Source organism: Panicum virgatum, chromosome 2N (assembly GCF_016808335.1).
Source record: "Panicum virgatum strain AP13 chromosome 2N, P.virgatum_v5, whole genome shotgun sequence".
Classification (NCBI taxonomy): Eukaryota; Viridiplantae; Streptophyta; class Magnoliopsida; order Poales; family Poaceae; genus Panicum; species Panicum virgatum.
In genome coordinates, this window is record NC_053146.1 from 10,798,481 (window position 1) to 10,825,982 (window position 27,502).

The window sequence follows — 27,502 nt, forward strand, 5'->3', positions numbered from 1 at the left end:
CTGCCGCGCGCCCTGGCCCCGCCCGGCTGCGCTGGACGTCGCGTCGCCTCACCCCGCGGCCGCCGCCCTCTGCCGTCGCCGGAACGCCGATGCCGCGCCACCGCTCCAGCCCGCGTACACCGCCGCCGCCGCCCCTGCGCCCCCGCGCCCCTGTTCCGTGAACGCGCCCCGCACCCCCCCAGCCGCCCTGGCCGCAGCTCGGCCCGGCCGCACCGCCGGCGAGGCAGCGCCGCCGCAGTCGGCCTGGCCGCACGCCGGCCGCCGCGCGGGGCAAAGCAGGGGAGGGGGAGGCGCCTGGGGAGCGGGCCTGGGCTCCCTTACATGTGGGGCCCGGCTGTCAGCCGCCCCCCTATTGTTTTCCTTTTTACTTGTTTTATTTCAGCTGAGATTTCATAATTGCATAATAATTCACAAAAAAATGTGAAAATGCCAAATAAATTTTATTAGGTTTCTAAAATCAAGATCTTCAGTAGAAAAATACTTGTGCTGGTGAAATGTCACTTTTGCCCCTACTAAATATTAGGGTTGTGTTTAAGCTAGTTTAATTAATCCAGGTTGTTCCGTTGCTCTAAAAATTATGAAGTTTATCCAGTAATTTACTCTTTGTATGTGTAGTCCACTGGAAAATTTTCAGGTGTATAGCCTTTGTGCATGTTTGTGGATCTGTTGTTGTTTGTTTTCCTTTCTAGGGCTAAAAGAAATACTTTTCAATATCAACAATTGCTGGTAATTTATTTATGCACTCTTTATCAGCAGTTTTTCATGGTATCAAAGTGGTGCTAATAGATCTTTGTGGCGTGTTATGTTTTGATCTTTAATTAGTTCCTAGCTTCAATTTCATCCTTTATCCTTGTTGTTAGTTAATTACTTTCATGCAGGTGTAACCTCAACAAAACAAACCCATGTTTTAATCCATGCTACCCTAAGTAGTTGAGTAGCTATTGTTTTGAAGGAAACACTTCAGGCTAAAATACTTGAATGAACTCTCGTATTGTAGCCCCAACCTAGTTGCCTTTTGAGTGTGTATGCGGTGTTTACTCGTTAAATGTTTGCCCAGTCATATCTTTATTCCTAATCTTATCGCATTGCAGTGCATCATGTTCGTACCCATCCAAGCGTGGCTTTGTATCTGCCCTACTTGTCCTTTTTGCGGTATCATCTACTGCACTTCCATGCATTCAAACCTCTGCCTTGGTGTATCTCATTTAGGTACGCTAGATGTACCATGTGTGGAAGTGGAGCACGTGCTGACGGAACTGAACCACAAGACAGTGTTGGGTGGACGCGTCCTGAAGAGTGAAGGACCCGCGGAAGCAACCGAAGACCCAACTCAAAGTTGGAAGGGCCCATGGCCTTGTTAATACTAACACTAGCTTAGTGTTACTCCCAGGCAAGCCCCGGAGCATAACCTTTATTTTCAAGTATTCAAGGTTATTATTTAAGTATTGTGCATTAAGTTTTAGGAGTTGAATGAAACCCTAGTATGCATATTTCTCCCTAAGTACCTTTGAGTTTCTACTAGTATACAGGCACCGTTAGAAATGCTTTGCTAATTAGAGACCCGGTAGAAGTCGAGTGATTCCTGTCACTCACGAGATTTAGGTCTTGTTACTTATGGAAAAGTTACTGAAGAAGGAATCTTTGAGAAAAGAAAGGAAAACTAGAGACCGGGCGGAGATGAATTGGTTATGGATATGGAATGGATGGAAAGTAAGCCTCCGCCTGTGTCGATTGAGGACCGTTCCGTTGTTGGCAGTGTTGATCGAGGATTGAACAGTACTAACCGCATGCCGGGAGTAGGAGGTAGTCGAAACCGGTAAGCTCAGTACCATATGTGCACCGGTAGGCGGACTTGATACTGTCTTCACCAGTGGAGCTAGTATACAAACTCATGGCTGACCCTTCATTGTTATCGGTGGGGCTAGCAGTCCCGGGTCGCAGGGCAGTTCGCCTATTCGGTGTGCATATGTGAAGGGTTGGTGTGTATAGCCCGACGGGGCATATACGTGCCGTGTTGGTTAGGTCCACCTTGCAAGGTTAAATCGGATCGATTCGCCGTGACTCGCGGTTATGAGAGCCTTGATCTCTTTGTCACATCGTAGTAAAGAATTGGAATGATGATGATATAATGATGATAATATGTAAAGATTGATATGATCAACCATGCTTGCTCTAGATGTCAGGCAAATTTAGTTGGCACTTGATAAACTTAAATTGAGCTAAAATATTGAAAGTAAGGATTCATTAGTAGTAGCCTTTCAGCAAAACAAACTCCAGAGCCAAAAAGCTTTGCATGTCTAGATAGTGGGCTAACTATACCCGTGTCGGGTAAGTCTTGCTGAGTATTAGTATACTCAGGGTTTGTTGTCACCCTGGTTTTCAGGTAACTACTGCTGGCTCGAGCTAACCAGGATTCACATTGGTGGGCTCGATGTGACGTCCTCACGTCATCATAGTAATCGTTGTTTTTCTAAACTAAACTTCTATTTAATTTCCGCTGCATTTTGAACTCTGATATTTTGCGTATTATTGTTTGTAAAACTCCGCTTTGTAAATTAACCTTGAGAACTTTGTCTGCTTGTAATCATTTGTGCTCGTCTTCGTGCGAGACTTCCAGTGTTTTTCGATCCTTAAACCGACAGACGTCCGGATTACACCGTTTTAAGTACACAGTAACTTGATTAACCATTAAGATGATAGTTAGCGCACTAAAGCCGGTTTAATTTGGGCAGTTCTGTCACACAGTACATATTGCTTTTTCTAATAACCCACAAGCACTTAACAGCATGGACCATACAAATTTATAAAGTAGTAAAAAATGGCTACATTCACTACAGTGGTTCATGCATCATTATCACAATAAATTAATATATGTTCGTTCCAAAGGCTGCTTACCAGTATTCTTTTTGGTAGACGGCCGCGTGTTACTTTTTGCCACTTTTTTCTCCTCCAAATTATATGGAACGGCAATCATGCGATATGATGAAGATATAAGATGGATATAATCAATTGATTGATATAAGAGCCATCTTGGCTTTTTCTTAACGAAAAAGCAGAGGAACTGCGGATTCTATTTTAAAAATTAGCCCAGATTGAACGGCATAGTTAGGGATGAAAACGGTCGGAAACAGTAATTATTCGGTAATCAGTTTTTTGGTCGTTTTTCTTTGATTGCGAATAAACAGGATATAGAATCTTGTATACAAATTTGTATTCTTGTTTTGAGCGTTGAGCTTGTAAAGATTCATAAAAGGTAAACCTTAAATTCATCCTATATTTTCTCAAATGATAGATATAAAATTGGGTATGGATTCGGAAACAAATTCGGTATTTTTTTCACTTTTTTTTGTTGTAGGGAGCAAATAATGCATAAAATAATTTATGCAAAATTTTATTCTTATTTGTAATAATATGCTTGATAATATAAGAAATTATCACCATCAAATTTTATACATATCTATTTTAAAATATTAAATTTATTCTAACAGTTCAGATTACCACTTTCATCCCTAGGCATAGTAGAGCAACAACTACTCGCACTACAACAACTAGACAAAAGAGCTTCTGATTATATTAAAAAGACACCAACATAGATAATTTTCAGATTAATCTTTTTAAGACCTACTAGGAGCACACCAATTCCGCCCGCATGCTCAGGAGAGTACACGATCAATGTTAGACAATATATTTATTTATTAAACTAGAACTATGAATAATTTAGTTGTGAAAATTATTTGTAAAATTGTTTTCAATGAAAAAATTTAACAGTGAACATGTAATTTGAAACCATCTGAGAAATATCTCATTTATCTGATGAAGAGTGTGACCTAACAATGATCACTACCTTCTCAATTTATGGGAAAAACAACATATAACACATCTAACGATAATAGTTTCTTCATTACATGAAAAAATATATCTAAAATGACATTACGCGCTTGAGCAGCAAATCTATTGCAGATTTGGAAGAGCCTTCATCCTCAATGCACTTCACAGCTTTGTCCCTCAGATCCTTGGCCCTCTGTCTCATCTGTCTACCTTCTTCCGTACACAGTAACTTGGTAATAGCCATCTCGACCTTCCCCCCTCTCCAACTCCCCTTCTAGTTCAAACCCTATCTTCCACACCTCTTGGACGTACCTCATGTTTATCATCTGGTCAGCAAATTGGGGCCTACATATCATCGGGACACCCTCGCAAATGCTCTCCAGAGTCGAGTTCCATCCATTGGGAGTCCAAAAGCCACCAATGGCATGGTGAGCAAGAACTTCTTGCTGTGGGGCCCAGGGCACGACCATTCCCCTACCATGTGTCGCCTCCTCGAAGCCTTCAGGAAGGCTCACCTGGTGTGAGGACCTTGAGGGACCGAAACTGGCGACCAGAGGGGGCTGAATGGGAGCCGATCAAAATTTCTTCCGAAATCGATCCGTCGGCCTATATCCCAAAATCACCGCAAACCCTACACCTAGGGTATGTGAGAATAGCTATGAACAAACTATCTCACAACAGCACACCCTAGAAAACTTCGCGGAAGCAAAACTGGAAAAACTCCACAAACAGCAGCACACTGAGTCAGACCGGTCTGACCGCTAGCAAAGACCGGTCAGACCGGTCGGGCTGGATTTCAAAAATCCAGACCGGTCGGGCTGGATTTCAAAAATCCAGACCGGTCGGGCTGGATTTCAAAAATCCAGACCGGTCGGGCTGGATTTCAAAAATCCAGACCGGTCCGACCGGTTTCATAGACCGGTCAGACCGGTCTCTTCCAGACAGCCCAAGACCAAAGCTCCAAAAGGCAAATCTTGAGCAAACGAAGTTCAAATTCGATGAATCTTGGGGGAAAGCTTCGTAACTACCCCATGAACATATCCCCAAAGGATCTCACCAAAAAGATTCACGGATCGAGAGAAATCGAGAAAAGATCAAAGAGGATTGGGGTTTTCTCAAGAACACAAAATCGCCAATTCGTGAGAACTCTCGATTCTAGCAGGTTTAGCACTCGGCAAGAAGGATTAGAATCGTCACAAAGAGTCCATCAAACCACGAATTCAAGGGTTGGTCTCCTCCAAACAAGAAACACACCAAAAGAGGAGAATTATACCCAAAACGCAAGAGAGAAGGGGAGGACGAGATGCTCAGCACACACAAGTGAATCTCAAACAAATTTCATCCATTAAACTCAGAGGAATTCACCTATACAAAGGCTAGAGCCATCCGCCCATCATCCACCCACTAGATTGAAGAGAATAGCTATAATCTAAACTCTCTTTGCGTTGGAGTCCTTGGCCCTAACCTAGAGCAGAGGCTGGGAGAAGGAAAAACCCAGAGAAAACAAAAGACTCAAGAGACTCACCCAGCCACGGGCTGGTGGGGGTTTTTATACCCAGCTACTGCGGCCAGACCGGTCAGACCGGTCCAGGGGACCAGTCAGACCGGTCGGGTCTGCAGCAGCCCGCTGTACACCCTCGATCGACGGCGGGGCTTCTTTTTTCGACTCGAAGTCTTTGCTGCGATGCTGTCACGTCGACGAAGTACCGGTCCGCGGTTTTGGAGGGTCCGCGAAACCCCGGTAGGTGGCCGGTTTTGAGAAAACCACCAAAACCTCACGCGCGGGAAGATTCCCGCCTCCACGCCGTGGCCCTAGACGTCGTTCCCGCCTCGGCCTCCTGACGGCCCTAGACGCCGCCCGACGCCCGTCACCTCCTCGCCCGCAGCGAGGCCCTAGACGCCGTCGACGCCCGTCGCCTCCGTCAGTCTCGAGACCGACGCCCGTCACCTCCACGACTTGGCGTCTTCAACCGCCGTCCGCCTCCTTGGTTTTGTGGCGCAAACCAAGAAACCCGCCTTCCGTCGCCGCTTGCGCCCTCGATCCAGGAGTGGACGCCACAGCTGCCGCCCGGTCCGAGCTCCGGTCCCGGCTGCCCTTCACCGCCGTCCACCGCACGGTCCATCGGCCACAGCACCTCCACGGCAGCTCCCCGTCGACACTCGACGCCCGTGTACTTGCAATCCAAAGACCAAGCGCACGATCACACCGCACGGTTGACAATTCACTCATCACAGGCAGGATAGAGTACTCTCATTCCTCAGACCTGACCATGTTGTGACGGATCACCCACAGAAACGGGCTCTGGCTGTTGGCCAAGCCCGATGCTGTCTCCAACAGTTCCTTCTCATCCATGGATGCCAGGCTCCCCAAGCTCACATAAAGAACAGAATCGGCCTCTTGCTTGTCCAACCACTTCAAGCAAGTCTGGTCTTGTGCTAGCAAGCTGCTCTCGGTGCCTGAAGAAATCTTGTGAAGTGGCCCTACCGTGTACATCGGCACACCGAGGCCGTTGGTGATCTTTTGGAGATCTGAATCCTCAAGGTCTTGGAAGGTGTTGAGGATGACACCGGAAGAACTCCTTGCTGCATCCAGTAAATGTTGTAGGCATCTTGCCATATTACCATGCGTAGTAGTGGGCGAGAACACCATGTCTCTCAGCCGTAGTGGTGTAAGCTCATCCAATGGCATGTCCAACTGGGCTTTATCTGAAATTACAGAAATGAAAGGAAATGAGTAGCATCCCAATAGTATACACAATTTGGACGTACCTTTAGCTTCTTCTAGGTTCCAACATGGGTTTTGCCACGGTAATTCAAAATGATTGTAGACCATGCATTTATTTAGGTAGATCAGGACAAGTATTATCACATATTAGATATTACCTCTTTGGAGGTAATAGCAAAAATACTTTTTCTATATATTACCTCTTGGGAGGTAATCGGAGTACCTAACATACAATTAATATTATTATGACCTTTAACGACTTTACTTTGTGGCTGCAAAACTGTACATTGTACTTTAAAAAACTCTCTAGGACGCATTTACTATTTTGCTATTTACATTCTGAGATTGTGAGGCAAACTTCATAAATTGTGTTCATGCCAAAAAAAAAAGAGCCCCTCAATAGGTACTTGGGTTCAGGCTAACTATGTTTTGGCCTGATGTTAAAAAAAATAACAGAATACAAAGCAATAGAGTTTTCGCAATATCATGAAAAAAAAGGGGGTAAACGTGTAGTGGGTAGCTAGCCAAAAAAGGATACAATAATTCTATATATTCAGTCCCAAGCTTTTCCATTAGAATGTTATTACTCTATCAAAGCAGCCACGGTTTGAACGCTAGTAGTGGCCAATGCCTCATTGGCACTATCTGAATGATCTGCATCACATACTCTTTAATGTAATTTGCATATAGCTTGTTGACCTTATTGTTCACCTCGTTGACGTGATTTTGGGTTGCATACGTGCCAATGTTGCATTGGCACTATCTGGCCTGCGCCCTCTCCTGGCTTCACTGAAATCTGCTGTCTCCAAACGTGATTTAGATTGGTTGGATGGATAATATGTATATGAGGTTGGATTGGACAGGATTGGATGGTGGGAACTATCTAATAGGATTGGATTAGATGATAGAGTCACATTAATTGGATGTTAGTTGGATTTTGGATGACGATCCATTCCCAGGACTACTTGCAAGGTAGCAACCACGCCCTTTGTGTTGGAGGCACTGCTGTCCGATTGCTTTATTTGCGAGACAAAAGGAAGGACGACTGGACGGCCTGTTTTCTCACGTTTTCTGTCGCCTCGTATGATCGTATCCCTGCACTGTATACATAGTACAGTGTACAAACATACAAGGTACTGTGCAGTTTCACTGTCACACTTTTTTTACAGTAACACTTTACAGTATACTTTTTTTACAGTACACTACTACAGTACAGTAACACTTTTTTTTACAGTATACTGCAGTAATAACAAGGTACTGTGCAGTCACTGTGTGCTGATGGATTATCTGCCTGCACGTGGTATTGCAGGAAGCATTTGGCACGTGCGACGACAATGATTGCAGGCTTGCAGCCTCGTCGCTGCAGCTAGTTGTAAAATTAAATTGCTAGGTGTAAAATTAAATTTGCTGGACCCTCGATAGGTGTAAAATTAAATTTAGACCCTCGATTCAAGAAATACAAGGTACCATGTCGGCATGTCAGTACATCGCAACCAAATAATCTAAACCCACAGGCCACAAACCACCACTGACGTGGTATCTGCCCATTTGATTTTCTAGTATGAAAAGAAATAAGCCTACTTTATGTTGCTTCAAATTTTTGAAATAAGCCTATTTTTTTCTACATATCCAAAACGTGGTGAGAATGTCATTTTCTTTTATTAATATATAGATTGCGAACAGGTCTACAAACATCAATAGCCATCGTTCTCTGTATTAAGTTCTTGTTGATGCTCCAACTAAACATCATTTATTTGTTTGTCACAACTTTACTGTCATGTAGTTAATGCTCCAACTAAACATCATTTTTCCATTTTTTGAAAAACATATAATTTGTTTCACATGAGCATCTTCAATTCATATATTTACTTGTCAGAAAGCAATTAATGTTCAGTTGATGAAAAAGTTTGGGTTCTGGTATTGTAGCACATTTCGTTGTTATTTGACAATTAATGTTCAATTATAGACTAATTAAGTTTAAAAGATTCATCTCGTATGAATCAGTTAAACTGTATAATTAGTTTTTTTTTCAACTACGTTTAATGCTCCATGTATGTGTCCGAAAATTTGATATGACGGGTGTTGGGGATCGCTACCTCCGGAGATGCTATACCCGAAGGTTACTGGCATGACGGCAAATGCTACTAACCCTCTTCCACGACCTTCGGTCAACCCTTGGCGTTTCTTTGTTGATCGGCAGGTCGAAGATTTCCCTCGGATGCACCACTCTCGCGGAGGTTATTTGCACGAAGGCCGCCTTGCTGGATGCGAGCAAGGGCCGGAGGCGCCGAAGACCTTCGACTCCAAGCCAACGAGGCGTAGCCTGAAGAACGGAACGCACCCGGGGTCTCTGGAAACCTTCAGAGGAGCGGCGGAAGCGTGCCGATCTCGATTCGGAGAAGCTTGCGTGGCGTAAACGGCTCTTCAACTCAAAAGCGAGAAATGACTAGTTAGGGGCTCCGAAAGTGCTGACATAAGGTGAAAATGTATGGGCAAAAATATAAATGCACCGCGAGGGTTGGGGTATAAATACCCCCAGTTTTCTCTACTGTAACAACTTTTTGATCGTTGGAAAAAGCTCGCTCTGAGTTATTATCCGAAGATCGTTGAGTACTCTGTTCCCTTCGTCTGTTTCCTACGTCTGTTTGGTATCCAAATATTCTTCGGGTGCGAAGATCCCAACAGCGGCGCCCACCGTGTTCCAGCTCAAGAAATAATCCCAATGGCTCCCGCAAAGAGAAAGAACACCAATCAAACCACCGTCAAGCCAGAAACCTCCAGTCTCCACACCTTTGTAGTCCAAGCTGTTGTCCTCCCAGAACAAACCCTCGTCCAAACCACCGGAGCAGGCATGCATGTCCATGGGCAGCGCCCTACTCAAGAGAAGAACAAGACCGCATTGATCAACCAAGACACAGAGCTCGTCGAGGATGAAGACATACAACCCGAGCAGGAAGATGAATACACACAAACTGCTCTCAAGCTCAAGGCCCTTGAGAAGGAAAAAGCCTACCTCAATGCCTAGCTGGCAACAAAGCAACGGGCAGTAACACAGGCAAAAAAGCTAGCCGAGGCCAAACGCAAGCTTGCCAAGATGCAATCTGAAGTCGAGCAACTCCAGAAGGCCTGCGAGACACAAGATGCAGGTCAGATAGAAGCTTCCCGCCAACCCCAAGTCAACAACCTTCGCCATGAGCCAAACCAACATCAAGAGCAGCATTACCAAGCAAACTCTCCTTTTGATCCAACTTCCCCGCTATCCCCGCAGCTTCAGCTCACACCCTGGCCCTTCGGCTACAAGCCCACACAGTTGCTAAGGTACAACGGCTCTGTGGACCCAAACTAGTTCCTCATGACCTACGAGGCAACAATAGCCTCGGCCGGAGGAGACGACCCCATCTTGGCCAAATCGTTTATCATGTCTTGCGAAGGTCCAGTCGCAACATGGTACTCCTACCTCCCACCACTGTCAATTACAAGCCGGTTCCACCTCAGGGACAGGCTGAAGCAAGACTTCCAAGTCTTCAAGAAAGCAGCCATAACCTCCGTGGAAGAATTCCAATGCTTCCAAATGGATCGAGAGCCGCTACCCGACTACCTTCGAAGGTTTGTTCAGAAGAAGGCACAAACACCAAATTTTTCTGAAAACACAGCAATAGAAAAGTGCATGGCTGGCCTACTGCCAAGTCAACTAGCCTAACATCTCTCTAGAGAACCCCCAAAGACATTGGCAGAACTATACACTGGAGTGGAAAAGTATGCGAGGTCCGATGCAGACCATCGCAGACGAGTTGAACAAAGGAAGCTGATGAGGCAGCAACAAGGTTGGCCACATGGCAACCAAAACAGTACAAGACATAATCCCCAGTACATATTCCCAGTGAAACCTTCGCAGAGGACAGCCCCACGCCCCGACACTGAGCCTTACATGACACCACCGGCTCCACAGTCATTCAACTCACAACCAAGCAACCATCGCCATGACTCCAACAGAGGAGGCAAATCCACCCATGGCCGAGGGCGTGGAAGAGGCCGAAGCCAAGGACCCCCGGATCAACCAAAAAAGTTCTGTCACTTCCATGGTGCAGAGTCAGACCACACCACGAATCACTGCCCAGAAAAGAAGAAAACCCTTGATAGAATGGAAGTAGAGAAGAAAGCAAAACTGGTCGGTCACACAAGCTGGCCTGGATCAGGCCAAACATATAACCCCCAGCAAACCCAACATTACAACCTCATACCCTCGAGTCATGCATACAATCCCACTCCACAAGCATTACCCTCAGCACCACCTTTCAACCCCTTCCAACCGTCACCCGCCTTCAGTTATAACCTATACCCAGCAAACTGGCAACCTCCGCAATCAAACCCTCAAGGAGTACAGCCGCAACCTTCGAACCCCAACCCCCAAGAAAGCCGCCCGCCACCACCTCCAGGGCCTCCGCCAAAGGAGGAAAATCCGAACCCTCATCAGAGCCAACCTGGTCCATTACCAACTTTTGGCATGATCATGCCCATCTCTGGGGGCTCCTCTCTCGCTTTGAAAACAAGAGGCAGAGGAAAAATTACTTCTGGCAAGTCCACTCCATTATGCCAGAAGGACTTTACAAAAGAACACAGTGGTCTCAATCCCCCATCACGTTCTCTGAGGAAGATGTGCAGCTACTCAGCTACCCTCACACTGATGCCCTTGTCATCGAAGCCAACATTCAAGGTTGGACAATAGGAAAGATTCTAGTGGATACTAGAAGCTCTGCAGACATCATCTTCTCCAGCACCTTCGATCAAATGAACATCGATCGCAACCTCCTACAACCATCAGATATCCCGCTCATAGGCTTCGGAGGCAAAAGAGTCAACGCCTTGGGCAAGATTGCACTGCCCGTATCCTTCGGTGACACATCCAACCCCAGAACAGAGCACGTAACCTCCGACGTGGTGGAAATGAACTACCCATACCTTGCAATCTTTGGCAGAGGCCTCATCAACAAATTCGAAGCAGTGGTTCATCAACTCTACCTCTGCATAGTACTACATTCGAGGGGGGGGGGACGAAAGATGTTACTACAAATGACATCAAGTTTATTAATCTTTTTTTTTTGGAAAGGAACCTGATTTTGCCTAACGATCTTAAGATATTTGATGTTTCGTGCACCGTGTTATTTGTCACTGAATTGTACTGCTGTTTTTGTTCTATTCTAGAAATGAAACGCCCTATAGTTCTTGAGCATGGTTCACAAACTCAATGATTTTTTGTTCTTCTCGTTGTCCTGATAAGAAATGTAATTATAACTTCTCTTCAATTAACACAACACTATTTTTTGAAGGGCAATTAACACAATACTAGCAGAGAAAATAATTTCGAACAATGAACAGTTCATGTGTTATTTGTTCTTGGATTCTTTCCTAGATGCAAGTATCTCATTTGGTGAGACTGGCATTCAGTTTGCTGGCATGAGGCAACAACACATCACATTGTTCGACAAATTAGAAAACATATCAAGGTCATGCCCTCAAGACACCATTCATGCCTGAATCATTCAGATTTCAGACATGTCCGCAGTTCACAGGGACAGTACGAACCGGACTAGACCGTCCATGGCCGACTCGTAGCAGCAGCAGATGCTTGCATCTGCAGACGGTGTGCCCTCTCCCTCATCCGAGCTCCACCATCCCCAGCCATGGCTTCCCTCACCGCCTTCGCCACCATTCCCCTCTCGACCACTTCTTCCCCCACCTCTAGCCCGACACCCCACTCGTGCGTCACGTACCTTGCGGTGACCATCTGGTCCGCGAAGCACGGCTGCACGAGCATGGGCACCCCTTCGCAGATGCTCTCCAGCGTCGAGTTCCACCCGCAGTGCGTCCAGAACGCGGCAATGGCGGCATGCGCCAAGACCTCTCTTTGCGGGGCCCATTTCACGATCTTCCCCCTGTCCCTTACCTCATCCTCGAACCTGTCCGGCAATGGCGGAGCCTCGTCGCCAGCGGCCGCGGCGCCGCCGGCCACTGAGCCCGGCCTGACGACCCACAGGAACGGCACGCCGCTGCCGGCCAGCCCCCACGCCATCACCTCGAACGCGCCACGGTCGACGCGGGCCAGGCTCCCAAGGCTCACGTACAGCACGGAGCGCGGCGGGCGCGCGTCCAGCCACGCCAGGCAGCCCCGGTCGGGCTCATGCAGGCTTTGCTCCTCCGGCGGTGTCCGGCCGAGCAGCAGGTGCAGCGGGCCGACGGCGAACGCCGGCAGGGACAGCTCGCGCTGGATCTTGGCCAGCTCCGCCGCCTCGATCGCCTCGAACGTGTTGATCACGATGCCGGACACCGAGGCTCGAACAGCGCCGGCGACGGAGGCGACGAAGCTGCAGTGCTCGTCGGTGTCGCGGCCGTCGACGCGGATCAGGTCCCGCACGCGGAGCGGCTCGAGGCCCGGCACCGGCTCGTCCAGCTGCTCCTCTGCCGGAACATTTGCAGCTAGCTCATGAACGCCGAGGTCCAAGATCCAATGTGGAGGAAAAAAAAAAGGTTGCTCTTAGCTTGCTTGCCTTTGATGGGGACATAGCCGGCGTCGCGCAGCCGCGGCCACGCGAGCATGTTCCGGAACGAGGCGGCGCTGTCCGTCCGGAGTGCGAGCGCGGGGACGCCGAGCTCGCCGGCGGCGGCCATCGCGGCGTAGCACTGCCCGTCGACCACCGCGCACGCGACGTCCCGACGGCCGCCGCGCAGCAGCGACGCTAGGGCCGCCCGGAAGGGCGCCTCGCAGGCGGCGTTGAGGGCCAGCAGCTTCCTGAGGATGTCGGAGTCGGGGGAGGTGGCCTCGTCCGGGAGCGTCTCGTGGATGGGGACGAAGGCGAGCTCCGGGTGGCGCGCCGGGTCGGGGGCGTTGAAGCACGTGTGGAGGACGGTGACGCCGAGGCCCCGCGCGTGGAGGAGCGCCGCGAGCTTGAGCATCGGGTTGAGGTGGCCATGGAACGGCAGGGAGAAGAGGACGACGCGGCGGCGGTGGCCGCTGTCGCCGTGCTGCTCTGGTCCGGCCATTGCCGCTGGCAGAGTGGTTGCTGAGGAGATCACGAGCTAGTGGTTCGGAATTTGATTATGGTCAGTTGGTCACCCTTCAGTTGGTCATGGACAGTTCGCATCCAATTTTTTTCCAAGCATACGGTTAGTACGGCCTTTGTCTTTGTGTGCGAACTGTGGACATGTGAGGCGCTCCCATGGTTTTAAATAGCGGGCTATGGTAAATAGTAGCATATTTTTTTCCGATGCTAAGAGGCTATAGCGGAAGCTATATCAGACTATGCCAAATAGCGGTTTACTACTAAACCATGCAAAATACAAGTAATAGATACACAGAAATATAGTAATTAGCGAATTTCATAAACATAAATATGTTTCTAGGGCTATGGAAATATTAATTAAGTTGACAATATAATAAAAATAATACAATTAAATATTCATTTATCCAAAAGACCAAAACAATAGTATTGAGCTAAGGATAAGACTATAGCGGTGCTAAAGCTATGCAATTTAGCGCAGCTATAACCCAATTTAGCGTCCATAGCTACCATAGCGGCACAAATACAAATAGCGTAGCGGGGCTATAGCCCTCTATTTAAAACCATGGGCACTCCATGCTACAGCAAGAGAGTGTCAGTTGCAAATCTGCTGGTCAGTCACCATCTTCCTAGCTCCGACACTTGTAGCAGGTACTTGTCTCCATATATGGCCAAATGTACCGTGTCAGATGGGTTGCACGGAAAACGGCACTAAACACGATACGAACACGAAACAATATGATGGGTTTAGTGTCAGTGTCAGTACGACACAGACGTACTGTAGTGCGTGGACTGTAACCCCAGCACGCAGTGCTGGCACGAGCACGATACGAATAATGGGCCGGCACGGACCTGGCACAGTACCTATCTGATACTAGTCGTTAGGCCTGACCTACTAGTCGTTAGCCTTACAAACTTACTGGATCGGGAGCCCATTTAAGGCCTGTCACAGCAGTCGGCGTATATATACCGCGGACGACGCCTGTCACCCCTTCTATATCCAGCATAACCCTCACTCACTCCACTCCCTCACCTCGTCCGGCTGCCTCTCGCGCTCACCTCTCGCCTCTCCCGCTCCGGCCGTCGGATCTCTGCCGCCGGCCGCCGATGGTAGTAGTTCTATGCCATTTAGTCTTGCCCCAGTGCTACATCATCGCCCTCGGCTGTCCGATCTAGATCGGAGCCGCGGTCCGGCACGTGAAGCTGCGTTGTGCCTCTACCGTCGGCCCGGCACGACACTACCGTAGGACTTCTTTCCCTTCTAGTCCAATCCTCCTCTCCCATCTCCGATCTCCTTGAATCCGTCCCCAAACCCAAATTTTGAGTGTTTTGAGCTTTTTTATGGTGGTAGTGCTTGGGCTGGCACTACCACTGTGTGCTAACTGTGCCGCCGACATGACACGGCACGATTAAGTACCTATAGTGCAGTGCCTGGGCCGAGTGGCCAGCACGCAGTGCCGGCACGGCATGACAACGGCACCACTAAGGCTTAATGCCAAGTAGTGTAGTACCAAATAGTATCTAGTGTCGAATAGTGTTAGTGTCGGACCGAGCCAGGCTGCACATTTGGCCATCTATACTTGTCTCTATGTTGAGAAGTGCATGATTGGGCGCTAGGGAGAGATGGAGAAAAGATCAACTTCTTGCTGCAGCAAGACCCACTCACCCACCTGGTATAAAGGCGCTTCCAAATAGTTTTTTTAAATAAAGAAATAAACCAGCTTCTATATATATCCACGACCATGCATTACGAGAGTTACCAGAGTTATTAGACTCTAAACCTCAAACGATTGATTTAAAGAAAAAACAAAAAAATATATAACAAACAAAGAAAACTAGAAGGCTAAGTTTCAATCTTCTTCTTCGTTTCCGCTTCAATCTTGTAATATCTTCACATAACACCAATTCATCATATCTTTCATCTACTTAGAAACTTGGTATTAGGATCATTTGTTGCTTGCCAAGTCTCTCCACGTAAACCTCCATCTAGCGCATGGGTACGAGGTGTCAACATCGCCTCCAGGGAAGGAGTGGCACCAAAAGGTGTCACCAATGTTGACACTGGCGTAATGAGGTGCTTCCAATAGTTGGTCCACCAAGAGCTGGCACAAGCACTCTTGTTGAACATGTCTGAAACATGCTGCAAGTTTATTCACAAATTTTATAATTTATTTTGTAATTAGTCCACATTTAATACTTCAAATGTGTGCCAGAATATCCAATGTGATATTTTACATCAAAACTTTACACCTTCTAAACGTGCAACGTCAACACTAGTCTACAGCAGATCAAGTGTTCTTGTACTCAATATTGCCCCGTGAAGCAACATGTACAACGAACAGAGGAGATTGAACGACAGGATAGCAACTACTGTCCTAGCTCAAGTTTGAGATACTAATTACAATACGGGCATGTATAAGTTTCCTACGAATGCGTTGAAACGGATCTTGTGACCGTTTGGTGCTTGTCAGATGATTTTCCCATTCGGCGTTGGGTTTGTATGTGACTTTTTCTCGTTTTCTGCTTAATGCAAAAAAAAGAAGCTGCTATATCAAGGGGACAAACTTACACCAGAGAAATCAAGAGAGCATCGGAATTACACATGAATTGTTCATCGACGAATAAATGCATCCAATAGGCCTCAGAATATCAGCCACTAATCTCCTCCCAGAATGTTTAACCCAACACATCCATGCATGCAGCTAGCAGAAGGTTCACACTTCACACTTTCACAGAGACAGTATGTAGCTGACCAGCTTGTCCATGGTAATCCGAGAAGACCCAGAGCTCTCCAAGCAGCTGTCTGCTACTCTCCTGCCAAGCACCTTGGCCCTCTCCCTCATCTCAGCCCCCTCCCCCTCCATCAACCTCCGAACAGCGTCCCTGACCCTCCCCCTCTCGAGCTCGCCTTCCAGCTCGAACCCCACGCCCCAGACCTCCTGCACGTACCGCGCGTTCATCATCTGGTCCACGGCGTCCGGCCGGCAGAGCATCGGCACCCCCTCGCCGACGCTCTCCAGCGTCGAGTTCCACCCGCAGTGGGTCCAGAACCCGCCCACCGCCGGGTGGGCCAGCACCTCCTGCTGCGGCGCCCACCGGATCACCATGCCCCTGCCGGCGACGGCGTCCTCGAATCCGTCGGGGAGCTGCGCGCCGTCGCAGCCCCGGACGAGCTTGGGGCGGACCACCCACAGGAAGGGGTGGCCGCTGGTCGCCAGGCCCCAGGCCACCTCCAGGAACTCGCCGGGATCCATGGCGGCGAGGCTCCCGAAGCTCACGTAGAGCACCGAGCCGGGGGCGCGGGCGTCGAGCCACGCCATGCAGCTGCGGTCCTGGTCGAGCAGGCTGCTCCCGGCGCTCCGGGAGGAGAGCTTGTGGAAGGGCCCGGCGGCGAGCAGCAGCGGGAGGCCGGCGCCGGCGAGGTCGCCGCGAAGCCGCTCCATCTCGGCGGCCTCCAGAGCCTCGGACGTGTTGATGACGACGCCCGAGGAGTTGCGCACGGTCTCGGTGATCCGGGCGAGGACCTCGCGGACCTTGTCGTGGCTGCTCACCGGCGAGAGGAAGAGGTCCCTCACCCGCAGCGGCGGCAGCTCCGGCACCGGCGTGTCCAGGTTTGACTCTGGAGCACGTACAGGCCGGAACACCGAGTTTAGATCAGAATTTAAAACTTAATCTTGCTGTGATCGACATGGACTGACCTTGGGGAGGAAGGTATCCCTTGTCATGGAGCATGGGGTACGCGAGGAAGCACCGCAAGCACGCGGCGCTCCCGGTGCGCAGCACCAGCGTGGGCAGGCCGAGGCCGGCGGCGACCCGCTGCACGGCGAGGAGGTTGCCGTCGATGAAGAGGCACGCGGCGGCCCCGGCCTCCTCGTCACCGCCCGCGAGCATCGCGGACGCCAGGGCGGCCCGCACGGGCGCGGGCGACGCCTCCATGGCGGCGTTCATGGCGAGGATGACGTCGATGATCCGGCCCGCGGCGGCGACGTCGGCGGGCACGCCGTCGGGGACCTCGACGAAGCGGAACTCCGGGTGGCGCGCGGGGTGCAGCGCGTTGAAGCGCGTGTGGAGGACTGTGACGGCGAGGCCCCGCGCGTGGAGCGCGCCGGCCAGGTGCATCATCGGGTCGATGTGGCCCTGGAACGGCAGCGGGAGCACCAGCGCGCGCCGTCGCCGAGGCTCCCGGCCGCCGGCCATCGCCGTGTGTGCCGTGTCCGTGCTCGGCCGGGGAGCGCCGCGGACCACTGAGCTCCTGCTCGATCCGCGCAGACAGAGGCTGGGCTGCTGGAGTAGAGTACCAATCAGAAGATGTAATGGAAATCAAATCATTGGAGGCAGCTTAGCTTCATGCGTGTGTCCTGTAGTGGGGTACTCACTCCGTATGCGTTGCAACAGACTTGTCCTGGAGAAAATCGTGCGTCCGCTTCGCGCCAACGGCAGTTCGTTTCGCGTCACTGGTGACGTCACGGCTCCCATTTACTCGTCCAACCGCCGCTTTAAAGCCTGTAACCGGTCAGGGATGGCCGGATGGGGCTCTGAAAAACTGAAGCATCGTAAGCAGTGATGGCAGCAGGTCGGATTGGGATGAAGTGTCTCAGCACCTAAAACCAAAATCCTAAATTAAAATCCGAATCCACCCTGAATTTCTATTCGGATGAGAATTCATACATAAAACTGAAACTTGTGGATACTCGGAATCAGACGGATAATTCGAAACCCGAATAATCTGACGCACGCAGAGTACAACGCGACCTCGAGCACAAGACCACCGCTGACGGTGGCGGTGGTGCTATAGAACCCTGTGCCCAGGTCCGTGGCGATGGGCCCGCGTTAGCACGGAAGGCCGGCGCGTCGTCGAGGAGCAGGCGCACCCGCTTCGTCTCCTCCTCGGCGGCGGCGACGCGCTCCTCCTCTGGTGCCGCCGCCGCTCCCGGCCGCCATGCACGAGACGAGGCCATGGCGGCAAACCCGATGGCGCTGGCGCCACCGTCCCTCCTTCCACGATGCCCCTCATCCTCGCGTGTGGCGTCTGGTGATGCGTCGCCGCATCCGCGGGTGTGTCCAGCCTGCTAGCATACTACGCCACGCTCAACGTCTCCTTGGCCTACTTCACAGTGTGGTGTCACACCCGATTTTAAGAACAAAGCTGAATGCATAACTATATGAATGCCAGGATCAAGTTTCATACATATAGTGACTTCATCAGTGAATAATCTGCAACAGTATCACGAAAAGAGACAACAGTTAAAAGACTATTAGAGTTAACAGCTTATTCTGAAAATGGAGGCTCCAAACTTCACAGACAATCGACTGGGGGTTGAGTACGCCTAGAATTCATCATCATCTTCAGCAGACTTCACACCTTCTTCTTCTGAGCAGCGGTTAGCAAGGGTGAGTACACTTATGGTTGGTACTCAGCAAGGCCACAGAAATAACCAGAATGTGATTTAAATCCATCTTCAATTAAAATTAATCATGTGAGGGTCCAGGCCGCTCTTGACCGTGAGCACGGCAGACATATCAGTTTTAAACACTCTGCAGAAGTTGTACACTTTACCTACAAGTCGCGTAAAAGTTCAGAAGAACTTTGGACCCAACCATGCTGTGCTAGCTAGGCACAATACCACACTTCCGAGGTGTGATAGCATAGGGATGCTACGAGGCCTTTACAAAGATTTTCTAAAAAGAAGTAGTCCGCTAAGGTTTCCGGAGCAGTAGTAGAGCATAAACCTCCCTAATGGGCATAGTGTCTTAGCAAAGCCCACTTCCCAAGAGGACTGGGCTATACCCCATCTACTGCCACCCCTCTTGCCCTTTCGATAAGACCGCTTCAAATTAGAGTCTCTAATTAATCAGCCAAGACCAGAGCCATATGGTTCTTGTAGTTGTACTGTTTTTCTGGGTGGTTCTCCATGTTTCAATTAATTCATAGTATTCTTGTAATAAAGCATAGGTAGAATGATGGTTAGGGACACTTGCCTTTTTCCAACGAAAAGCTACTATTACTGCTCTTCTACTCTTGCTCACTTGGAACTCTTGATCTTCAAGCTTCGAACAACGATTCTTCTACTCGAAGCAATCAACGAGCAACCATGCAAAGCAAACAATAAATACAACTAAGAACAGTACACCAGAACAAAAGCAAGGCTTTAAAAGAGCGCACTAAAGGATAGGGCTCGCTGCTACAGTTACGAGAGCGCAAGAAACACGGAAAACGGAGCTACGGTTGAAAAGAAACAGCTACCCGAAGATTTGTGTTATAAAAGAAAACAAAACAACTATAAGTTTTATTTATTTTAATTAAAAAACAAATGTGAAGAACATTTCAAAGAAATATCCTGGATTATAGTTAAGTCATATTTTATTAATATTTACAAAAGCAAAGTAGAACTTAGCAAATTTTATTTATAATTGTCTATGCATAAATTACACTAATTAAACAATTAATTAGAAAGAAACTTGTGAGAGCATCTAAGCGCATAGCTTTATGATTGTGGTAAACTAAACAAACTAATATTAGAAAAACACATGTACGTTGGTATTTATGCATATTAACATCAATTATGAAAAAACTGAGATAAGCATCTAATTAGCTTTTAATTAGAAAAGCTAGATGAGAGGATATTATTCAAATTAAATCTATATTTAATTTTAAAACCAAAACTACGGCACAACGTCACTACTAAACGATAGCTTAGCCTATTAGAAGACTAACGCAACAAGAACGGGTTAAAACGGATCTAAAAATGTGGAATCTATGCATAAAACAAGGCTGTAGGGACCTATTTGTGATTCACTATAGATTTCAGGGGCTAGCAGATGAATTACGCAAGGCACATACAATAGTGCTCGCGAAAAGATTAAAGGTTGGGGTCAGATCTGCAAAAGAACATGGCTTGGGCTGGATTGAAAAGATGCATTAAATCTTGGGGGTTTTCTACAGATTTTGCAAGACACCAGAGAAACTAAGAAAATTACATCTTTCTTCAAGGGCCAAACTGGAAAGAACTCAGAATAGAGCTCCCTTGGCGGACGGAGCTCCTGGGTCCCCTGGGAACTTTTCCTTGCCGGAGTTTGGGCGGCCTAGGGGCTTGGGCGAGCAGGGGAAAATGGAGAGGAGATCGAGGGGGTCACGGGGGTGTGCACACCTACGGCGGAGAGAGCCAGAAACGCCCGGAATCTTGCCGCCGCCGCCGCCGGCTGTGAAGCTGCTCCAAGGCGGCGGCGTTCTGGCGATTGAGGGGTCAAGGAGACCGGTGGAACGGATTTTGTCAGGACCCCAAAACATGGAGCGCGCGGAGCGCTGGCGCGTGCGCATCGCGGCGTGCCGCGTGTCGGCTTCGCCGGCGTCCAATTTCGTTCCACGCGTCGGCCATCGTCGTTCCCCGCGCTGTGCATGCCCTTATCCGCGACCTCGCCGTCGACCTTATCCTCCCCGTGGCCGCGTTCCCCATCTCCTCATCTTCTTCCCTGCGCATGAGCCGAGCAGAGCTGCCCCGCCGCCGGCGCCCCGACCAGCCTCGGCCACCGCTCCTCGATTCTGCTTGCCCACGGCCTCCTCACCTCACCCTCTGTCTCCACCGCCCCTCACCGGACTCGATTGGGCCCAACCCCGGCCGGAATCGACCCCATACCCGGCCGACCTCCATTGATGCCGCCGCGAGAAGCTCCGCTGCCGGCCGCAATTCGTCGTCTCCGATGAACCCCTCCTCGATTCCTCGCATGGGGAGCTTCTCCCCCTTCTCCTCCATCGATTTGGGCCGCCGGTCCCGCCCTCCGCTCGCCGCCGCCCGCTGCCGTCGCGCCACCTCCCCGTCGCTTCTCCTCGTCGTCCGCTTGTGGGGTGAGCTTTGCCTCGCCCTAGAACATGTCCTGCGCGCGCCCCCAGCCCCTCTCCGGCCCCGCCTCGCCGGCACCGCCTTGCGCCGCCGCCGCCGTCGCCGTGCGCGACGTGCGCGCACGCACGCGAAGCGCCACACGCGTCGTGGCTGCGACCGCACCGCGGTCAAGGCCCGGCCTTGCCTTGACCCGGCCTGGGTGGGGCGCCTGCCTAGTGGGGCCCGCCTGTCAGTGTCTGGGCCGGCTCTGTTGGGTGCGCTTAGCGTTTTCAAACATGTTTATTTTTGTAGCGATTGCAAAATCCGTGAAAATTCGTTTATAGCTCAGAAAAATGTGAAACTTATTTTGTTGGATTCCTCTAGCTTATATATACTCAAGAAAAATATTGTTTTGCATGTTACTTTGCTGTAGATTTATCTATGGTTTTATCTTGCAAAAGTGATTAAAATGCTTATTTATTTGTGTATTGATCTAAAAATTCCAAACCAAATTTTGTTAGACTACTTGTGAAGTATAGTTTGCAATGGTGATACTTTCTCATATGTTTCTTTGATGTTTGTTAAAGTTTTAGTGTGTTCCGTTTGTTCTGTTCGAAAATGGTTTAAGCTAGAACTTTTTGCAGGAAAGTGATAAAATGGTGAAACTAGTTTTGTTAGCTTTGTTTTCATGCCTAGTAGCTATGATAATTTTATTGGATTTGTTTAGTTTTGTTGTCATGCCTTTTCTGATTTACTTGTTTAGAGTGGCTTAAAATTGATCTATTTATGATTAGTTATAGGAAATTGCTTTTGCTGCAAAACCAATTTTCATGAGTTCCTGGTGATGTCCTCTACATGCTCAATTTAAAATGAGATTTATGCTTGTTGTGTAAGTTCATTTCTTAATTCTTGCATCTCATTCATGCATTCTAGTGACCGAACCGTCGGAGATCGAACCCGTGGAGCCCACCGAGTCCGTTGAGCCCGAGCCTGGAGTCCTGTTTGCGGTCGAGCCCGAAGTTAACCAAGGCAAGCAGCTAAGAATATTCCTTGCACCTATCTAATCTGATTTAGTTTAGCTATTCCACTTGGGTATTGTTGGGCTATATATGTATAGTATGTATGTATTGCATTTTGATACCTACTCTCTTGCATTACCCTTTCTTGAATTGTTATCCATGTCTTTGTCACTTGTTAGTCAATGAACTACTTAATTTGATTAGATGCTTAGCCCTGCTTAGAATACTTATATCGGTTGCTAGGAAAGATGTTTTGGAGTATCACACTTGCCGGTTATCCTTGTTGCACTAGTTCGGTTTGGTTGTAAGGGTTTGGTAGTACCGAGATTCGAGCGGAATGGTAGGGCCTAGAGAATGTTGTCACATGGGCATAGTCCGCTTGGATCGTTTAAGGACCGCCCATGGATGCCATCGATTTTGAGCAACTTTTCGTGCTACCACATATCCAATATAATGGTATGGATGAGCCAATTACCTCTTTTGACTTGATCATTGATGTGCAGTCCTATATACATGGCCAAGGGCTATACAGGGAGGCTTAGGGGTGTCTCCGGTGGACCTATATGTAGGAAAGTTTAGAGGTGTCTCCGGTGGACCTAAGTTACTCCACGCGTAAGCTTGGTGTGAAGTTCAATGATCGAGTCTTGTTGGGAACGGTTGACGTGAGCACCTCTTTGCCCAGCGTGATCAGTTGGGTGAGTTGCATGGTCCTCGCGTCGTGTGGGTAAAGTAGTACACCCTTGCAAGATTTTAATCAATTCGAATTGCCGCGCTCTCTGTTATGAGCAAACTCTTGGTTCGTCGAATTCCTCGTAGAGAGTTTCGGTATTGTTGGCTTTGGTTCATGTCACATCTATGATCATTTATATTTCATGTATTATGTGTTTAATCAACTAAAACTTTTGGGGTTTGGGCAAGAATAATTAATCTTGCTAGGTGATAGTTTAGAGAGTTCTTGCTATGCAATAATTACTTAACCCTAAAACTTTCCATTGAGCCTTGCATAATCCTTGCTTATTTAATCGCGTAAGTCTTGCGAGTACCTTTTGTACTCAGGTTGCTTTGTAAACCTAGTTGCAGGTGAACCGGAAGTGGTGTTCGGCCACTTCTACCCCGCTGATCCAAACATGGGGGAGGAGTAGGTCGTGGTGGCTGTAATGATGTCCTTAAGCAAGGCATCATTACTTTAGTAGGTCTTTATCGTAATCGAACTTCGTGAGACCACGTAAATATAATAAATTCTAAGTCCTGTTTAATATGGCTTTCGTGAGTCCAAGGCTTGTAATGGAAGTTAGTTGAACCCCCCTATATTAAACCTATGTAGAACTTTGGTAATGTAAAATTGCTCTTTATGGTTCTGTGGTGATGTATCCGATTGTAAACGGTATGTGCATTGCTAGATCCTAGGTGTATGTTGGAGCACATACCGGGACTACCGGATTTGCGATCGTTTTAGATGAATTGTGTTGATTAAGTGCCTCGAAGATGTAGATTAACACGTGTCGTGTGGAGAGACGGACACGTGTTAACTCTTATCTTAATAGATTAATCAATAATTTTCACCTAAATCGAGTGCAAATTGGGCGATTCTCAGATTCGGCTCGATGAGGGGTCGTCATGGTGGTGCTTGGTCCGACGGCCAACGGACGCGGCGAGAAGGGCCGGCAGTCGGCGGCGGCTTGCTCTGTTCGTGACCAGCGAACAGCCTGCGCGGCGATGCTGCAGAGAGGAGGGCGACTTGGAGAAGGGGCGCCAGGGCAGCAGGGTGGCTGCGGGGTACGCGGGCGGCGCAAGGGAACAGGAGACTTGCCGCTGGGGACGCAGGGCATCGGGTCACGCGGAGCAGGGACACCACGGGCTCCTGGGCGAGCGTGACAGGGCGGCTTGCAGGGAGGGGGGGGGGGGGTGCGGCAGCGCTCCTAGTGCCTCTCCCGACCAGAAGGAGGCGCGGGTGCAGGCAACGATGGGGGATGGCGATGCCTGGCCATGGAGGCACCAGGCTACAGGAGACGCGTACTCTCCTTGGATAGAGGCGCCGGAGGTTGGCCTGGCCCGAGACTGGCGCACGGAGGACACCTCACGGCGCACGGGCAGCGGGGTCTGCGGCGGGTTGTGCAGCGGACAGAGGAGATGGAGGGGAGCACGGAGAGGTTCTCACGGGCGGCGGAGGATGACGGCAGCTTCGAAAACGGCGACGGACAGCGAACGGCATCCAGGTACGCTCCGACGACGAGCAGCAGCGGCGGACGTGCGGCTTGGCCTCGCGGAGCCTGGGGTCGTGGCCGCTTGCTCTCCGGCGCTGCACTCGGGCGTGGGCAGCTGGCAGCAGCGACGCAGGGGTGGCTGCAGGGGCGAAGCAACAGGGGGTGCAGGGTCGCGCAGTGCTGCCGCTTTATAGAGCGACGAGGGAGGCAGAGGAGCAGCCGGCAGGGGAGAGGAGATGTTGGTGGATCGAGCTCGTGATGTGGCCGGCCATCAAAGGCATTCAACAGGGGGGCGTTGATGAGGGAGAAACGGAAGGGAGGAGACAAGTAGACGAACGGTGGGCGCTGATGGAGCTTATCTGCGCGAGCCATGCTGAGAGGTAACCTCTCGTATTCCTATTTATTGGAATTAAACAGAGTTAGTGGCAACCAGTTTTGCTCATTGGTGGGGCATTAGTGCTAAATAAGCCGGCCACGCAACCAGGAGAGGAAACGAACGCGTAGACATGAAAGAGATGAATGAGTTTGTGTGCAAAAATATAGTGCATGGCAGCACTAGCTTAAAGTTGAACGTGAAAGATTGCATGCAAGTTTGAGTTGGCTCCTTGCAAAGAAACAGAGAAATACTTAAAGGGAAAGAATATGGTTGAATGAGATGAGGCTTAAATAAAAGGTTAATTGATTGCATAGAAAAGAAGGATAAATTATCGGTTAGAAAAGAAAGAAGTAGAATTGCCTGGCTAGGTATTGAAAAGATTTCAACGAGATGAAGATCAAGGAAATGATTTTGGATTGCAAGCAAGACTGATTGAGAGAAAGTCTAATCGTATTTTAAAATTTATTTTTCATTCAAAATATTATGCAATCAGCATGAATGCAAGACAAACTGAACAACCTCATTTAATTTAGAAACACAACCAAATATTTCCCTACACTAAATTTCCTATAAAGAAAATAAATATTGGAAAATTTTAAAGTTATCAAAAAATCGTTGCTTTACTTTTTCTTCTAATCACATCCTGAAATCCAAAAAGTTTAGGGTGTGACATGTGGCCGGATCGACGCCGTCCAGCCTGCTTCGACGCCGTCCAGCGCACGGCGGAACCGTGGAAGGCGCTAGCTGCTTGCGCGGGTCGACCTGGGGCAAAATTTATAACATTTATTTCTACAGATAAATTAAGTATGAAAATATATTTACACATAGATTGACCTAGGGTTCGAATGAGCCTGGGAAAATCACATGGTAATTGTTTCTTCACATTTCCAACTACTGACGATTTATAAATGTGATGGTTAGTATCCTACAACTGTTGCACCGGAGCCATTGGGGGGTCTCGCTAATTTACGGTTGACCGTAGGGAGGGGCTCCCTACGGTCGATCTCCCGACTGTTTTTTTTTCTTTTTTAGTAAGTTTTTGTCGTTTTGTGATAAAAAAGTTTAGAAAAAATTTAGAAAACATTTTCGGAGAGAGAAAAAATTTCAAGGGGAATTTTAGAGAGAAAAAAAATTCAAGAAAAATTTTAGACAGATAAAAAAATTTCAAGAAAAAAAATTGTGAGAGATGGAAAAAAATTCTGAAGAGATAGGAAAAAAATTAACGAGAAAAAATTTGCGCAAAAATCAATTGAAAAAAATTACATCAAAAAAAATTGAAGATAGAAAAAATTTTATTCAGATTATAAAAAATAAAGAAAAAAAACAACCCGGCGGCGGGCGGCGCCTCCTCCCCACCACCGGCTTGCTGCGCCGCCTCCGCTCCTCGCCGTCGCCGGCCCGCTGTGCCGGTCACCCTGGGGCGGAGCTCCCCAGCGCCGCCGCGGATCCGCTCGGGGGCGCCGCTCCGCCGCAGATCCGGCGCCACGGAGCCACCACGGATCTGGCCTGGGGGAAGGGAAGGGGAAAGGGAAGGGGAAGGGGGCTCGCCGCCGGCCCGCCGCCGCCCCGAAGTGGGCCCGCCGCCGCGCCGCGCCTCCCTGCCGCCACCATGTTTCCGGCCTGGGGGAGGAAGGGGGAAGGGACGGGGGAGGGGGCTCGTCGACGGCCCGCTACCGCCTCGGCGCTGCTCCATCCCCATGGATCTGGTCTAGGGGAAGGAAGGGGAAGGGGAGGGGGCGGGGGAAGGGGAAGGGGATGGGAGAGGCGCGGTCGCCATGGGGAGCGGAGCTCCTACGGCCGGAGCCGAGATCCAGGAGAAAAAGGAAGAGAGAGAAGAGAGCCGGGGGAGGAGAGAGAGCTCAGCGGAGAGAGAGCGAGTGGGGGTCCATCACGTGGGTCGGGCGTCGACCATGAGTTGCTGAGTTTACGGTCACCCGCAGATTCATCATCGTGGCCATTGGGCGTCTGACCATTGGGCGTCTTTGTCCTAGCAAGCCAATCGCGTACCGCGGATGGCAATGGGCTCAAATACAGAATGGGTGTAGCCAGTAACCATACCGAAATATATCGTCCCGATGGGCCTGGCCACGGCCCAGAACACATCGCGGATGGCAATGGGCTGGGCCGTTCGTGTCGTGTTAAGCATAAGACGTGTCCCCCTCGGCTGACGTGGAGCTGGGAAACCATAGGAGGAAAAAAAAGAGTTCCTTTGTTCCTCGTTTTTTTACATCAGCGCATTTAACGCTTGGATGCGTGATGTATGGCCAATCCTATATTTGTCTTGTTGCTGTATACTTTCTCTGTTCTAAAATAATTGCATATCTAGAATTTAAAATTTACCCTACAAAAAATAGCTACTTTCATCTAACTACTATAAAAGACAAGATTCCCGAGTCTTCTTACATAAAGATAAGATAGTTTTCGGATCATTCTCACAAAAGATGAGAGGTATTTTTATAATTTCATACTATACATTAG

The 27,502-nt window shown here is 49.2% G+C and overlaps 1 protein-coding gene and 2 pseudogenes across 1 annotated transcript; all 3 read right to left on the reverse strand.

Moving 5' to 3' along the window:
• Positions 1–3,805: 3,805 nt before the first annotated feature.
• Positions 3,806–27,502, reverse strand: part of LOC120658041 — a 31,586-nt pseudogene continuing 7,889 nt past the window's right edge.
• On the reverse strand, positions 11,913–13,726 carry LOC120658045 (annotated as a pseudogene).
• On the reverse strand, positions 16,156–17,981 carry LOC120658043 (DIMBOA UDP-glucosyltransferase BX8-like). Its single transcript, XM_039936247.1, has 2 exons — positions 17,307–17,981; positions 16,156–17,227 (listed from the first exon to the last, which is right to left on the reverse strand). The coding sequence occupies exons 1-2, from the start codon at positions 17,803–17,805 to the stop codon at positions 16,338–16,340; spliced, it is 1,389 nt and encodes a 462-aa protein (XP_039792181.1). The 5' UTR covers positions 17,806–17,981; the 3' UTR covers positions 16,156–16,337.